Raw genomic sequence first — 16,751 nt, 5'->3', positions numbered from 1 at the left:
TTTGTTATGTCTCATATTCTCCCCCAGCTAATGGAAATGTTTGGTTCTAGGCCATGCTGCCTCCTCTTCTCCCTGGGAAAGAACTTCAGTGAGGTTTTCCCCTTGAGACCATGGACCCCGTTCTGGACTATGACCATATGCTATTTACTCAATTGTCAAAATAGAAACTAAGGTCCTAGTCTATCCTGATATATGACAGAGCCAGAAGTCTCAGTTCCCATTCCCAGCTCCATCCCTTTCTTCTCACCTGGGGAATCTGAAAATAGGTGGGTTGCATCATCCTGAAGACTCTAAGCACCTCTGCACATGAGAAGAGACCTGAGACTGTTTTCTATCAACCTGGGGTCAGGGGTTGGCCAGGATACCTCAGACAATGTATCTTTGACAAGCACCTAGAGAAAAATGCCAACATTTGCCTGACTCTACCGGAAACAGTGCAGTGCTGCCCCAGGTGAAGGACAGTAGGCTGGCCTTAGTGGTAAGTGCAATTGGGCATGGTGAAGAACAGGTGATGACCCTGGGAACTAATATAAAACAGGAGTTTGGGGCCCTTGGGTGGCTTAGTGGGTTGAGCATCTTGTATGTTTCTAGGAATTTGCCCGTTTCTTCTAGGTTATCTAATTAGTCTGTGTATAGCTGCTCATAATAATCTCTTATGATTCTCTGATTTTCTGTGGTAAGAGTTGTAATATACACTTTTATAATTTTATTTATTTTAATCCTCTCTTTTTTTTTCTTGGTTAGTCTAGTGAAAGGTATGTCAAAATTGTTTATCTTTTAAAAAGTAGCTCTTAGGTTAATTGATTTTTTTTAATTATCATATTATTGTCTGTTTCATTTATTTCTACTCTAATATTTTTTTCTCATTTTGAACTTTTTTTTTTCTAGTTCCTTAAGGTATAAAGTTAGGTTGTTTATTTGAGATCTTTCTTTTTGTATTAATGTAGACATTTTCACTACAAACTTCCCTCTTAGAACAGCTTTTGCTGCATCCCATAAATTTTGATATGTTGTATTTTCATTTTTATTTGTCTCAAGATACTTATTTCCATTTTTATTTCTTTGACCCATCGATTGACCCATGGAATATATTGTTTAATTTCCAATATTTGTAACTTTTTCAATTTCTTCTTCTTTTAAAAAAATATTTTATTTACTTATTCATGAAAAACACACAGAGAGAGGCAGAGACATAGAGGGAGAAGAAGGCTCCTCGCAGAGAGCCCAATGTGGGACTCAATCCCAGGACCCCAAGATCACACCCTGAGCCAAAAGCAGACACTCAACCACTGAGCCACTCAGGCATCCCTCAATTTCTTCTTCTTATTATTGATTTCTAGTTTCATACCATTGTGGTCAGAAAAGACATTTGATATGATTTCAGTCTTCTTAAATTTTCCAATACTTTTTTGAGACCTAACATATGATCTATCCTGGAGAATGTCCCATGTGTGCTTGAGAAGAATGTTATTCTGGTGCTATTGGATGGAATGTTGTGGATATATCTGCTAAGTCCATTTAGTCTATATTATTATTCAAGTCCATTATTTCTTTATTGATCTTCTGTCTAGATGATCTATCTATTGTTGAAAGTGGGGTTTGAAGTCTGTTGCTTTTATTGTATTGCTATTTGATTCTCCCTTCACTTCTATTAAGATTTGCTCTAAAGATTTAGGTGCTCTGGCAAATATCTATTTACAATTGTTATATCCTCTTGATGAATTAACTCCTTTGTCACTATATAGTGACCTTCTTCATCTTGTGACTGATTTTTTTAAAGTAGTCTCCACACTGGATGTGGAGCCCAGCGGGACATGGAGCCCCAATGCAGGGCTTAAACTCACTACCCTGATATCAAGACCTGAACTGAGATCAAGAGTCAGACACCTAATCAACTGAGCCACCCGGGCATCCCACTTGTAACTGATTTTGAATAAAAGTATTTTCTCTAATAAAAGATTAGCCTGCCCTGTTCAATTTCTGTGGGTTATCATTTTCATGGAATCTTTTTACATCTCTTCACCTTCAGCCCATGTGCATTCTTTAAGCTAAGTGAGTCTTTTATAGGCAGCATATTGTTGATCTTGCTTTTTAAAAATCCTTTCTGCGTGCCTTTTGAATGGTAAATTGAGTCTATTTGCATTTAAAGTAATTGTTAATAAAGGATTTATTGACATTATGTTAATTGTTTTCTGATTATTTTGTAGTTCCTGGTTCTTTTAATCCTTTCTTGCTGCCTTTATAATTTATTTTTTGTAATGATATACTTTAATTTCTCTTTATTTTTTGTGTATCCACTAGAGGATTTTTGTGTGTGTGGTTACCATGAGGCTTACATAAAATATCTAATAGTTATAGCAATCTATTTTAAGACATTGACAACTTACTTTCAATTACATACAAAAACTCTATGCTTATACTTTTTTCCCCACATTTTTTATCACTCTACATTTTTTCTATTGTGCATCCATTAACAAATTATTGTAGCTATATTTTATTACTATTGTTTTTTTTCCAGTCTCTTGTTTTTAAAAAAGAATTGAATATAGTTGACACATAATGTTACATTAGTTTCAGGTGTACAACAGTTATTCAACAACTCTCACATTGTGCTATGCTCACTGCTCACCACAAGTGTAGCTACCATTTGTCACCATATAACACTATTACAACACCACTGACTGGGGATCCCTGGGTGGCTCAGGGGTTTAGCGCCTACCTTCAGCCCAGGGTGTGATCCTGGAGTCCTGGGATTGAGTCCCACATCGGGGTCCCAGCATGGAGCCTGCTTCTCCCTCTGACTATGTCTCTGCCTCTCTCTGTGTCTCTCATGAATAAATAAATAAAATCTTAAAAAAAAAAAAACACCATTGACTATAGTCTCTATCTTGTACCTTTTATTCTCATGACTTAATCACTCCATAATGGGAAGCCTGTATCTCCCACTCCCCTCCATTCATTTTGCCCATCCCTCTGACCTTCACACCTTCCCCTCTGGCAACCATCTTTTAACTTCTATACTAGAGTTAAAAGTGATTTACGTACCACCACTACAATATTAAAGCATTCTGAATTCGACTATATATTTAACAATGAGTTGTATAATTTCATATGTTTTCATGTTGTTTCTTTGGGGGAAAGGAGGGCCAGACAGAGAGGAAAAGAGAGAATCTTAAGTAGGCTCTATGCCCTACATGGAGCCTAACACAGGCTCCTGAGATCATTACCTGAGCTGAAATCAAGACTTGGACTCTTTTTTTTAATATTTTATTTATTCATTCATGAGAGATACACAGAGAGAGGCAAAGACACAGGCAGAGGGAGAAGCAGGCTCCATGCCAGGAGCCCGACGAGGGACTCAATCCGGGGACTCCAGGATCATGCCCTGGACCAAAGGCAAGCACCAAACCACTAAGCCACCCAGGCGTCCCCTTAAAGGTTTTATTTATTTATTTATTCATGAGAATACACAGAGAGGAGAGAGAGAGAGAGAGGCAGAGACACAGGCAGAGGAGATGTGGGACTCGATCCCAGGTCTGCAGGATCACACCCTGGGCTGTAGGCAGCACTAAACCGCTGAGCCACCGGGGCTGCCCCAAGACTTGGACTCTTAATCAATTGTGACACGTGGGTGCCCCATGTTTTCATGCTGTTTCTTAGCATTCTTTCATTTCAACTTGAAGACTCTCTTTAGCATTTCTTGTAAGACAAGTCTAGTGGTGGTGAAGTCCTTCTGCTTTTCTTTGTCTGTTCTTGATCTTTCCTTCAAGATGAAGGACATTGTTGCTAGGTATAGTATTCTTGGTTGGCATTTTTTTCTTTCAGCATTTTTGACTATATCGTCTCATTCCTTTCTGACCTGCAAGGTTTCTGCTGAGATATCCACTGATAGCCTGTGTGTGTGTGTGGCGGGGGTGGGGGGGCACTGCCCTTCTATATGCCAAGTTGCTTTTCTTCTCCTGCTTTCAAATTTTTCTCTTTGTCTTTGACTTTTAACAATTTGATTATAATGTATCTTAGTCTTCTTTGGGTTGATCTTGCTTGGGGTCTTTGAAGCTTCAGTTACCTCGATGTCCATATCTCTCCCAAAATATAAGGTGTTTTCAGCTATTATTTCTTTAAATAAGCTTCCTGCCCCTTACCCTTTCTTCTTCTGGAATTTTATGATGTGTATATTTGTTTAGTTAGTGTAATTCCATTTTTCATGTAGGGATTCTTCATTCTTTTCATTCCTTTTTTCTTTTTTGTTTCTCTAACTGGCTAACTCCAAATGACCTGGAGGCACAGATGGGCCTGTCTTCTAGGTGGTCTCTGGTGGGCAGGACTGCTCATGGATTGTGACTAGGATGGGCTGGAACGAAGTCACAGAGCTGTTTCATGAATCTGCTGTCATGCCAAAAGTGACTGTCCCACTTCCAAGGGAACTGATGGGCATTTCTTGCAGTGGGTCCCCAGGCTGGCAAGACTTCCTAAATCTAGATTGAAGCTGGGAGGAACCGGAGCCAAACTACAGGGCCATTTCATAATGTCCAGGGGTGCAGAGGGGCCTGTTTCCCATTGGACCACTGGGCTGTCAGGATTGCTTGCAGACTGCTGTCAGGAGGAGTTTGAGTTGAGGGCCATTTCATAATCTGCATCAGACCAAGTTTGACAGGCTTGCCTCCAGGGGCTCCCAAGCTGTGGCTGAGAAGGGCTAGAACTGGTTCACAGGCCACTTCCATGTCCACAACTAGGGCCAAGGTCTGGGGCCTATTGTCTGAGACATAGGCACACATGACTTCTCCCGGGTTCCTTGATATATAATGCTGGTTATAAGATCAAGGCCAAACGGGGGGCACAGAGCTATTTCCAGGTCTGTTGACAGGACCATGTTTGGTGAGTTACCCACAGGGCATGGGCCAACATTCTCAAAATGGACCTCCTACGTCTTGAATACACTGGAGTTTCACGGTCTCTTATCTGGATTCCAGAATTCCCATAAAATACTTTTGTCCATGAGTGGCTGCCAAGTTATTGCTTCTGAGGGGCAATATGAGCAGGGAACTTCCTTTTCCACCATTTTGCTGATGTCATTGTGCTAAAATATGCATTTTTTTAAACTCCCAAAGCAAAAAAGTAAAAAAGAAAGAAAATGAACAGAAGACATTAACAGATATTTCACTGGGGTGTATATAGATGGCAAATAAGCACTTGAAAGATATTCAACTTAATTAACCACTTTGTAAATGCAAATTAAAACCACAGTGAAGTGTCACTACATACCTATCAGAACCTCTAAAACAAAAAAGAGTGACAAAACCAAATGCTGGTGAAAAGATGGAGAAACTGTATCTTTCATACATTGTTGGAGTGAATGTTAGATGGTATAGTAACTCTGGGAAACAATTTTGAAGTTTCCTAAATAATTAAACATGCAATTCTCATACAATTCAGAAATAGAGCTCTTGGGTATTATTCCCAGAAAAAAAAATGGAAATTTATGTTTACACAAAAGCCTTTATATGAGGTTAAATCTAGAGAAAACATGGCAGAAAGGAAGGACCAGGAATCTATCTCCCTTATCTAGACAACTACTGCACTAGAATCTAATATAGCTGTTTTTGGAGCTCTGGACTCTATTTGAAGTATTATAACTTCCAGAAACTTGGATGGTAAATTGTAGTTAATTTTGGTCAGTTTCAGCTCTTAGCATAGTACTGATTACCCAACTCTGACCCCCTCTAATCCCAAGCACCATGGTAGGCAACCATGCATGAGTTCCATAAAAATTTGTACTCAGCTTTCAAGAGCCAAGATGAGCAATAAAGATTCTGTCTTCTATCAGGTATCTATGTTCAGATTGTTTATTGATGCTTGTGATCACAGAAGTGCAGAAACAGAGGCAAGCAGCCACGGTTGCAATCCCTACCACAATTGTTGCAATACCCTCCCCCTCCAGCTGAAATGATTTCCAGGGAATTTACAGAATTTACCTTTTCTTACCCTTCACTTTTCTCTTTTTCTGTATTTCAAAACCAGACATTTAAGGACTAGAACACATGTACAAGGGAATTTAAGAAGTCATCATGTATGTCAGGGAAAGGTGTGGGCTCAGAAAAGACCAGAGAAGATCTAAAGTGTACACTTTAGATTAATCCCAAGCACAGAGACATTCTATAACAAACCAACAGCAACAACAACAAACCTAGCAAAATCAGAGAAAAAGTGAAAATTTGACCCACTAGAATTACCACACTTTAAGATTCAAATGTCTAGTATTCAACAACAACAAAATTTACAAGGCATACAAAAAACATGAAACTATGGCCTATTCAAAGGGAAAAAAATTAAGGGTGCCTGTGTGGGTCAGTCAGAGTCTGACTTTTGATCTTAGCTCAGGTTTTGATCTCAGGGTCATGAGTTCAAACCCTGCATTAGGCTCTAGGAAAAATCGAATCAACAAACCCTCTGAGAAAGGCAAGATGGAAGCTTTGCTAGAAATAGACTTTAAAACAACTGTCTAAAAGGCACTCAGAGAGCTAAAAAGAAGATATGGAAAAAGTCAAGAAAATGATGTAAGAACAAAATGGAAATATTAAAGATACAAAACATTTTTAAAAAGCAATTCTGGGATTGAAAAATACAATAACCAAAATGAAAATTTCCTCAGAGGGATTAAAGCAGATCTGAGTAGGCAAAAGAACTAGGTAACTTGAAGATAGGAAAATTGAAATTATTGAGTCTGAAAAGCTGAAAGAAATATTGAATAAAAGTTAACGCAGCCTAAAGACCTGTGGAAAACCACCAAGCTGTCCAACACATGCACTGTGGAAGTCCCAGAAGGAAGAGAAAAAGAGAAAAGTATAGAGAGATTATTGAAGAAAGAATGGCTAAAAACTTCCCAAATTTGATGAAATGCATGAATATAAACACCCAACAAGCTCAGTGAACCCAAGACATGCACACTATAATCAAACTTCCAAAAGACAAAGACCAAGAGAGAATCTTGAAATCGTTAAGAGAGAAACAACCCATTACATATAAGAGATTGCCTATAAGTCATCAGCAGATCTCTCATTGGAAACCTTGAAGGCCAAAGGTGGTTGTTTGATATATTATTGTCAACCAAGAATCCAATATCCAATTAAACTGTCCTTCAAAAATAAAGGAGAAAAAATTTTTAAAAGGAGAAATTAAGACATTTTTAGATTTTAAAAATGCTGAGGGAGTCTGTTACCACTAGACTTGCACTTGATAATGGTAAAGGGCAAGTTGAAATGAAAGGACCAAAAGGAAAAAAAAAGACAAAAAATTTTAAAAAATATATATAAACACACACTGAAAGAAATGAAAGTACATTATGTAACTCAGCCACATAAAGAAATAAAGATTTCTGACAAAGGAAAATACATTGACAATTTTAAAGCTATTATTTTAAATAATTATTTTAAATAATTCAAATTATTATTTTTCTCAACACCCAAAAACCAAATAATCCAATTTAAAAATGGATAGAAGTGGGATGCCTGGGTGGCTCAATGGTTGAGCATCTGCCTTCAGCTCAGGGTGTGATCCTGGCCTGGGGATTGAGTCCTGCATCGGGCTCCGAGCCCGATGAGCTTCCCCCTCTGCCTATGTCTCTACCTCTCTCTGTGTCTCTCATGAATAAATAAATAAAATTTTTAAAAATGGACAGAAGACATACAGATGGCCAACAGACACATGAAAAGATGTTCAACATCACTCATCATCAGAGAAATGCAAATCAAAACCACAGTGAGATATCACCGCACCTCTGTCAGAATACCTAAAATCAAAAACACAAGATACAAAAAGTGTTGGCAAGGATGTGGAGAAAGAGGAACCCTCATGTACTGTTGGTGGGGATGCAAACTGATGTAGCCACTGTGGAAAACTATGGAGGTTCCTCAAAATTTGAAAAATAGGACTATCTTATGATCCAGAAATTGCACTACTGAGTATTCACCTAAATAATACAAAAACAGTGGGGGGGGGGGGAGAATAAAAAAACCCACTGATTCTAAAGGATATATGAACCCCTATGTTTGTTGCATATTTACAATAGCCATATTATGGAAGCAGCCCAAGTGTCCAACAAAAAATGGATAAAAATGATATGATGTACATACACACAGTGGAATAGTATTTAGCCATAAAAAGCTTGAAATCTTGCCATTTGAAACAACATGAATGGATCTAGAAAGTATAATGCTAAGCTAAATGTCAGAGAAAGACAAATACCATATAATTTTACTCAGGTGGACTTTCAAAAACAAAACAAATGAACAAAGAGAAAAAGAGACAAACCAAAAAACAGACTCTTAAATATAGAGAATAAACTGATGGTTACCAGAGGGGAAAGGGGAGGTGGTGGGGAATGGATGAAATAGGTGGAGAGATTTAAGAGTATCTTTACCATGATAAACATTAGGTAATGTATTGTTGAATCACTATATTGTGTACCTGAAACTAGTATAACATTGTTTATTAACTATACCAAAATTTTTTTCCGAAATTTTTAAAATAAATTAATAACTATTTTAATTTTTTAAAGTTATTATAACTTTGGTTTATAACTCTACCTTTTTGTTTTCTACATGATTTAAGAAACTAATGCATTAAAAATTATTAGTCTAGAATTTTAGACACACAATGCATAAAGGTGTAATTTGTGACATCAGTAATTGAAAGGGGAAGGATAGAGCTATATAGGAACAAATTTTGTGTGTTCCTAAATTTTATCTGATACAAACTCGAAGTAGAGTATTACAACTTCAGGATGTTAAATGTAATCCCCATGGTAACCACAAATAAAATCACTCTAGAATATACATGAAGGAAACAAGAAAGAAAAGTAAAAGCCTCACTACAAAAAAATTAAATGCAAAAGAAGGCAGTAATGAAGGGAATGAAGGACAAAGAAGCTTTAAGACATAAAAAACAAATAGAAAAATGGCAGAAGTAAGTTCCTTGTTTATCTGTAATGATTTTCATGAATTAAACTCGCCAATCAAAAGACAGAGTTTGGCAGAACAGATTTTTAAAAATATGACTCATTGTATGTCAATTATATCTCAATAAAACACATAAAAAAATATGACCCAACTATATGCTGTTTACAAGAGATTCATTCACTTTAGATCAAAAGACACAAATAGATTGAAAGTGAAAGGATGGAAGAAGATATTCCATGCAAATAGTAACCAAAAGAGGATAGGGACACCTATACTAACATTAGACAAAATAGATTTTAAATCAAAACGGTTATAAGAAATGTAAATGAACATTGTGTTTTAAAAGGTTCACTACAGGGATCCCTGGGTGGCGCAGCGGTTTGGCGCCTGCCTTTGGCCCAGGGCGCGATCCTGGAGACCCGGGATCGAATCCCATGTCGGGCTCCCGGTGCATGGAGCCTGCTTCTCCCTCTGCCTATGTCTCTGAGACTCTCTGTGTGTGACTATCATAAATAAATAAAAATTAAAAAATAAATAAATAAACTAACTAGATCTAACAAACATATGCAGAACTCTCTGTGCAGACACAAATAGCATACAAGTTCTTCTCAAGTGCACATGGGACATTCTCCAGATTAGACCATATCTTAAGCCACTAATTTAGTCACAATAGATTTAAAAGGATATCATACCAAGTATCCTCTTTGGCCACAACAGGATAAATTTAGAAGTCAATAATATTAGAAAAACTGTAAAATTCAAAAATTAATACATCCTTAAACAACCGTGAGTTAAGGAAGAAATTACAAGGTAAATTAGAAAATCCAACCCACCAAAACATAGGATGCAGTGAAAACACTTCTAAGAGGGAAATTTGTATTTGTAATTGCCCACATTAAAAAAGAAGAATGATCTCAAATCAATGACTTAACTTTACAACTTAAGAAACTAAAAAAAGAACAAAGAAAATCAAAAGCAAACAGAATAATAAAGTTAGAGCAGAGATTAAATAGAGAATAGAAAAGCATTAAAGAAGAAAGAAAGAAAAAAGAAAAAAAAGAAAAATATTAAAGAAAAATCAATGAAACCAAAAGTTGTTTCAAAAGATTGACAAAACTTCGACTAAGAAAAGAAGACAATACTCAATTTACTAAAATCAGAAATGAAAGTGGAAACATTATTACCAACTCTACAGAAATAAAAGGATTATAAGAGTGCTGTGAATAATAGTGTGTCGGGGCAGCCCCGGTGGCGCAGCAGTTTGGTGCCACCTGCAGCCTGGGGTGTGATCCTGGAGACCCACATTGGGCTCCCTGCTTCTCCCTCTTCCTGTGTCTGCCTCTCTCTGTGTGTCTATGAATAAATAAATAAAATCTTTAAAAAATAATAATAATAATTGTATGTCAATGAATTGTATAATCTAGATGAAATGGAAAAATTCTTGAAAACACAAAAGCAAGATTAAATCATAAAGAAATAGAAAATCTGAGTAGATACTGATCGAATCAGTAATCAAAAACCTCCTAACAAAGAAAAGCCCTAGACCTAATGTTTTCATTGCTAAATTCTACCAAACACTTGAAGAACTAACAGTAATCCTTCTCAAACTCTTCCAAAAAAATTGAAAAGAAGGGTATACTTTCTGACTCATGTTATAGGTCCAGCATTGCCCTGATATCAAAGCTAGACAAAGAAACTGCAAGAAAATGAAACTTCAGACCAATATCCTTAATGAATATAGATGCAAAAATCCTCAACAAAATACTAGCAAACAGAATTCTACAGCACACAAAAAGGATTATACATCAAGACCAAGTTGAAAATATTCCTAGAATACAAAGATTGTACAACACACAAAAATCAAGGAATGTAATATACCACATGAACAGAATGAAGGAAGAGAAAACCACATGAGCATCTCAGTTGATACAGAAAAAACATTTGACAAAATCAACCCCTTTTTCATGATACAAATACTCAACAAATGAGGGATAGAAAGAAATCACCTCAACATAAAGCCCACATATGAAAAGTCCAGAGGTAATATCATACTTAATGGGGAAGACTGAAAGCTTTCCCAGGAATAAGACAAGGATACTCATTTTCACCATTTCTATCCAGCATAGTATTCAATGTCCTGGCTAGAGCAGTTAGACCAAAAAAAAAAAAAAGAAGAAGAAGAAAAAGAAAAAGAAAAAAGAAATAAGAGTCATCTTAGTTGGAAAGGAAGAAGAAAAATTACCTGTTTCCAGATAAGAGGATTTTATATGAAGAAAACCCTGGGGATCCCTGCGTGGCGCAGCGGTTTGGCGCCTGCCTTTGGCCCAGAGCGGATCCTGGAGACCCGGGATTGAATCCCACGTCGGGCTCCCGGTGCATGGAGCCTGCTTCTCCCTCTGCTTGTGTCTCTGCCTCTCTCTCTCTGTGACTATCATAAATAAATAAAAATTTTTAAAAAAATTAAAAAAAAGAAAACCCTAAAAATTCCATACCAAAAACAAAACCAGAAACCTGTTAGAACTAATAAATGAATTCATCAAAGTAGCAGGATACAAAGCCAACACATAAAAACTAGTTGTACTTCTATACACTAATAATTAAAAAGACAAAAAAGAAATTAAGGAAACAATTTTGAGAGCATTTGTTATGATGAGCACTGGGTGTTATATGTCAGTGATAAATCACTAAATTCTATTCCTGCAACCAACATTACACTATATATTAACTAACTAGAATTTAAATAAAAATTTGGGAGGAAAAAAAGAAAAGAATTTCACTCAAAGTAACATCAAAAAGAAGAAAATACTTAGGAATAAACTTAACCAAGGTAAAAGACTTGTACTTTGAAAACTATAAAGCATTACTGAAAGAAATAAAAACACAAACTGAATTACATTCTATGCACGTAGTTTGAAGGCAATATTGTTAAGATATCAATATTACCCAAAGGAATCTACAGATTCAGCACAATCCCTATTAATATCCAAATGTAATTTGTTGCAGAAAGAGAAAAATCCATCTTAAAATTCATATGGAACTTCAAGGGACCCTGAATAGCCAAAACAACATTGAAAAAGAACAAATTTGGAGTTATCCCACTTCTTGATTTCAAATCTTATTACAAAGCTAGTAACAAAACAGTACAGTACCAGCATAAAGACAGACATATAAATCAATGGAATAGAATAGAGAGCCCAGAAATTCACCTTCATATATATGGTCAATGATCTTCAACAAGTTGCCAAGATCATTCAATAGGGAAAGGACAATCTCTCAACTAATGGTACTGGGAAAACTGGATATCCACATACAAAAGTGTCCAGAAGATAGTAGCTTATCTTACACCATATTAAAAAATTGGCTGAAGGGCTGCCTGGGTGGCTCAGTCAATTAAGCATCTGCCTTCGGCTCAGGTCATGATCCCAGGTCCTGAGATCAAGCCCCACGTCGTTGTTGGGCTCCCTGCTCAGCAGGGAACTCTGCCTTTCCCTCTCCGTCTGCCTCTCCCCTTGCTCATGCTCTCTCTCTCTCAAATAAAATCTTTTAAAAATTGACTAAGAATGGATCAAAGACCTAAACTTAAGAGCTAAAATTTTAAAACTCTTAGAAGAAAACCTCTTCTAAGAAGAAGACCTCTTCTTTTCTTAGAAGAAAAACTCTTAGAGGGAAACCTCCATGGCACTGGATTTGAGAATGATTTCCAGCTTCATGACACCAAAAGCACAGACCACAAAAGAAAAATATAAATTGGATTATACCAGAATTAAAAACTTCCGTGCATCAAAAACAAAAACAACAGAGAGAAAAACCAATTTAAAAATAGGGTCAAATCTTTGCAAATTATATATCTGATCAGGTATTAAAGTCCAGAATATAAAATAATCCAGAATATACAAAGAACACCTATAACTCAACAACAAAAACTAATTTTAAAAATGAGCAAAGGATTTAATAAGTATTTCTTCAAAGAAGATATACAAGTAACCAATAAACATATGAAAAGGTACTCAACATCACTAATCATGAGGGAAATACAAATTAAAACTACAATAAGCTACCACCATACACACATAAAATGGCTACTATCAAAAAAGAGAAAGATTAGCAAGGATGTTGGCAAGGATGTGGGGAAATTAGAACTCTTGTGCACTGCTAATGGGAATGTAAAATTTTATAGATGCTATGGAAAACAGCATAACAACTTCTCAGAAATGTAAAATCAAATTACTGTATGATCCAGCCCCTCCAATTTTGGGTATATATCCCCAGGAATCAAAAGTAGAATCTCAAGGGAACCTTTGTACACCCATTTTTACAGCAGAATTATTAGTAATAGCCAAAAGGTGGAAGCAGCCAAAGTATCCATCCATGGATGAATGGATTTTAAAAATGTGGCATATACATACAACGGAACATTATTCAGCCTTAGAAAAGAAGGAAATTCTAACATATGCTACAACATGAGTGAACCTTGTAGACATGCTAAATGAGAAATGTCTATCACCACCACCACCACCACCAATAATAATAAAAATACTGTCATTCCACTCAAATTAGGTTTTTATAGTGATCAAATTCATGGAAACAGAAAGCAAAATGGTGATTGCCTGGGACTAGGGGAAAGGGAGAATAATTGTTTAATGGGTACAGAGTTTTAATTTTACACGATGAATAGAGTTCTGGAGACAGATGGTGGTGATAGTTGCACAGCAACGCAAATATACTTAATGCCATTGAGCTGTTTACTTAAACATTATTAAAATGACTAACTTCATGCTATGTGTATTTTACTACAATTTTTTAAATGGTAGTTTTTAAAGAATTGAGGGAGGAAGAGCAAAAGATTATACGGCCCTCCATGCTGCATAACTACAGAGGGGACAACTTACATGGACCTCACTGTAAAGAAGTCTCTGGTGTTGGTCAACTTGGTGGCCCTGAAGTCCCAACTATCCTACCCATAGCAGACATTGCTAATCAATCTTTTCAAAGGTCCTATTCAACCAGCACTGGACTCAGAATCTATCTCCACGCTGGACCCCAGACAAACCCTACCACTTCCTCAGAACTGATTTATGAGATGCCATCATTAGTTCAATGACCTCTTTGAACTGACAGAGAGGTAGGGACACAGATATAGCAGACCTGATCACTCCTTTATTGGAAGGGGTATGCACTGTTGCACTCTACAAGCCTGTGTGCCTAAAGAGATTTCAAGTTGAAGATTCAGTTGACTTTCTTTGAGGATGTAATCGCCCTGAATAAAACCACGGGTACGGCAGTTGTGCCAGCGCCAATAGATTTGGATGATGCGGACAGAGTGGAGCAAACGGCAGTAACGAACACGTATGGGCCACATACGGACCCAGGATTGCAGCTTGACCACTGCCCATTCTTGGTGCACATAGAAATCTAGGGCCAGTCGCTTCCTCTTCTCCACCAGCTTCATCAGGATCTGCTTCCACCAGCGCTGAATGATACATGCTCTGAGTGCCGCATGCAACAGTGTCCGGCGCACCAGGGTGCCCCGCCACCAGGCCTGGATGAACATGGCAGCTTCCTCTTTCCTGGTGTTCTTTATTTGGGGGCCTTGCAAGAGAAAATGGGACACTTAGGAAACTCATGAATTTCAGCCCTGTGGTGTGCCAAGAAGAAGCCCTGATCTCTGTCAACAATCTTCCCCTTCTCTGACATTCAGCAGAGCTATTGTGGGCAACAGCTGGACCCAGGGGACCAAGCAGGGGTCCTGCATCTGCCATTCTCTGATTAATGGACATGGACACAGCATCTTGCCCACTGAGTCTCAGGGTCTCCACCTGCACTTGCAATGTCATCCAGTTTTGCATGGATATGGTTGGCCAGTCTAGAGCAAAAACACCATGATCTAGAAGTAAAAGAGATACAGGTTTCACCTAGACCTGACTATCTACCTAAGATCCATGTCTCTTCCCTCAGACTCTCAGATGGAGAAGTGGCATCTTTTATCCCCCTGCCCTCTCACCTCTGACTTCAAGTTATACCCACAATCTACTGTCTCCCCTCTGCCTCACCAAAGTATGAAAAGATTTTTCCACCTCATACACTTTATTAAGAGCTTAAACATAAGTTAACACATACATTGTACAGAGATACACATACACACACGTGTATACCCAATCTTCCTAGACCTCTACCTTTTCCATCCCCCAAACACAGCCCCCAACCGTGTGGTCTTATTTCATACTCTTTGCCCACCTTCTTGGCACAATCCACACATCTTAGCAAGACCCACATTTCATCCTCAGGAAGAGTCAATCCATATTCATTCTAGCTCTGTGTATGGTGACTATTCATCTCACTTTGCCTGGTACACTTCAGGTTTATGCCTGTTGTCCTGGGGTAATGTTGATAAGTGTCCCTTTCACTCACTGAACCATCTCTCTTTAAACAATAAGTTACATGTTCACAAACTTTTGGGGTACTCTTCTAGACCCAAGGGTCAGAGATGTCACAAGTCAAGGCTCTCCCCAACACAATAGAGCCTGGAACCATCTACCATGGAGGAATGAGGAGGGTAGGGGCAGTGGGTGTGGGTGGGATTGTCAGGGACAGAGTTGCTTCCTCTTCTCCCCTTTGCTCCTTCAAGCTCTGTTCTATCAATGTGACTTCATCATCTCTGACTATAACTTGGAAAATTTGCTATCCTGTAATCAGAGATTAGAGAGAAAAACATTGGAGAAAGTAAGGGCGCTCTCTTTATCACTAGGTGCCAAGTCAACCACACAGCTTCCTGGTCTTTCCCAGGACCTCAGACATGAAAAGAGGGGAAATCCCATCCTGAGGTATCTATGGGAAATTTACTGCCCTCTCAGTAAGTTTTGGTGGATCTGACTATCTATTATAAAACATTAAATGCCTGTGACTTGGGCTGAGTGGTCAAATCCCCCTCAGGTCTGCACTTCACTAAATTACCCATGGTTAGGGGCAAGATGGTCCCATCACTCTCAGGTCTGTCCTCCAGCCATACACTGGCAGCAAAAGTGGAGGAAAGGTGATAGCTATGATGTCATAAGGGCTCCTATGACTCAGGCACAAGGATGGCTTCCAACAATTGAGCTCCTTTCTAAGAGAAACCTAGAAGACCTGCCCTTTCTTTCCTACCAGAAAGTCCAGAGCTCTGGCTACAAAGAAAAACACCCCAAATACTAACCCACTGACAAAAGTGTATAATGCAGTGAAACGCTGGAACACCTGCACCCCGATGTTTATAGCAGCAATGTCCACAATAGCCAAACTGTGGAAGGAGCCTCGGTGCCCATCGAAAGATGAATGGATAAAGAAGATGTGGTTTATGTATACAATGGGATATTACTCAGCCATTAGAAACGACAAATACCCACCATTTGCTTCAATGTGGATGGAACTGGAGGGTATTATGCTGAGTGAAGTAAGTCAATCAGAAAAGGACAAACATTATATGGTCTCATTTATCTGGGGAATATAAAAAGTAGTGAAAGGGAATAAAGGGGAAAGGAGAGAAAATGAGTTGAGTGGGAAATATCAATGAAGGAGACAGAACATAAGAGACTCCTAACTCTGGGAAATGAACAAGGGGTAGTGGAAAGGGAGGTGGGCTGGTGGTTGAGGTGACTGGGTGATGGGCACTGAGGGGGACACTTAACGGGATGAGCACTGGGTGATATGCTATATGTTGGCAAATTGAACTCCAATAAAAAAATAAAAAATTAAATTAAAAAAAAAAAGTGTAGGGCAGCCCCGGTGGCTCAACGGTTTAGCGCCGCCTACAGCCCAGGGCGT

At 38.1% G+C, this 16,751-nt stretch overlaps 1 protein-coding gene and 1 long non-coding RNA gene across 3 annotated transcripts in view; one reads left to right on the top strand and one right to left on the bottom strand.

Annotated features, from left to right (window-relative positions):
• Positions 1-14,091: 14,091 nt before the first annotated feature.
• Positions 14,092-16,012, bottom strand: LOC112665862 (IQ domain-containing protein F5-like). 2 transcript variants are annotated; one of them, XM_025456033.3, is made up of 2 exons: positions 15,906-16,012; positions 14,092-14,543 (listed from the first exon to the last, which is right to left on the bottom strand). In XM_025456033.3, exons 1-2 carry the CDS (start codon positions 15,907-15,909, stop codon positions 14,104-14,106), a joined length of 444 nt encoding a protein of 147 aa, XP_025311818.1. In that variant the 5' UTR covers positions 15,910-16,012; the 3' UTR covers positions 14,092-14,103. The 2 variants fall into 2 exon arrangements, with proteins under 2 accessions (XP_025311818.1, XP_025311817.1); XM_025456032.2 differs by lacking the exon at positions 15,906-16,012 and adding an exon at positions 15,189-15,848.
• The window catches only part of LOC125753090 (uncharacterized), a 38,249-nt gene continuing 37,016 nt past the window's right edge, over positions 15,519-16,751 (top strand). Inside the window, exon 1 of the long non-coding RNA XR_007404094.1 lies at positions 15,519-16,380. This is a non-coding gene — a long non-coding RNA (uncharacterized LOC125753090). The remainder of the gene's footprint in view (positions 16,381-16,751) is intronic.

The sequence above is a fragment of the Canis lupus genome, chromosome 20 (assembly GCF_003254725.2).
Source record: "Canis lupus dingo isolate Sandy chromosome 20, ASM325472v2, whole genome shotgun sequence".
NCBI classification, from domain to species: domain Eukaryota; kingdom Metazoa; phylum Chordata; class Mammalia; order Carnivora; family Canidae; genus Canis; species Canis lupus.
This window is presented reverse-complemented; position numbering and strand designations above follow the sequence as displayed.

Coding starts and splice junctions, on each gene's coding strand:
- LOC112665862 (XM_025456032.2), bottom strand. CDS start 15,210: ATGTGTGGATTGTGCCAAGAAG. Junction 14,544..15,188: donor GTGTGGATTGTGCCAAGAAG/GTGGGCAAAGAG, acceptor TTCTCTTGCAAG/GCCCCCAAATAAAGAACACC.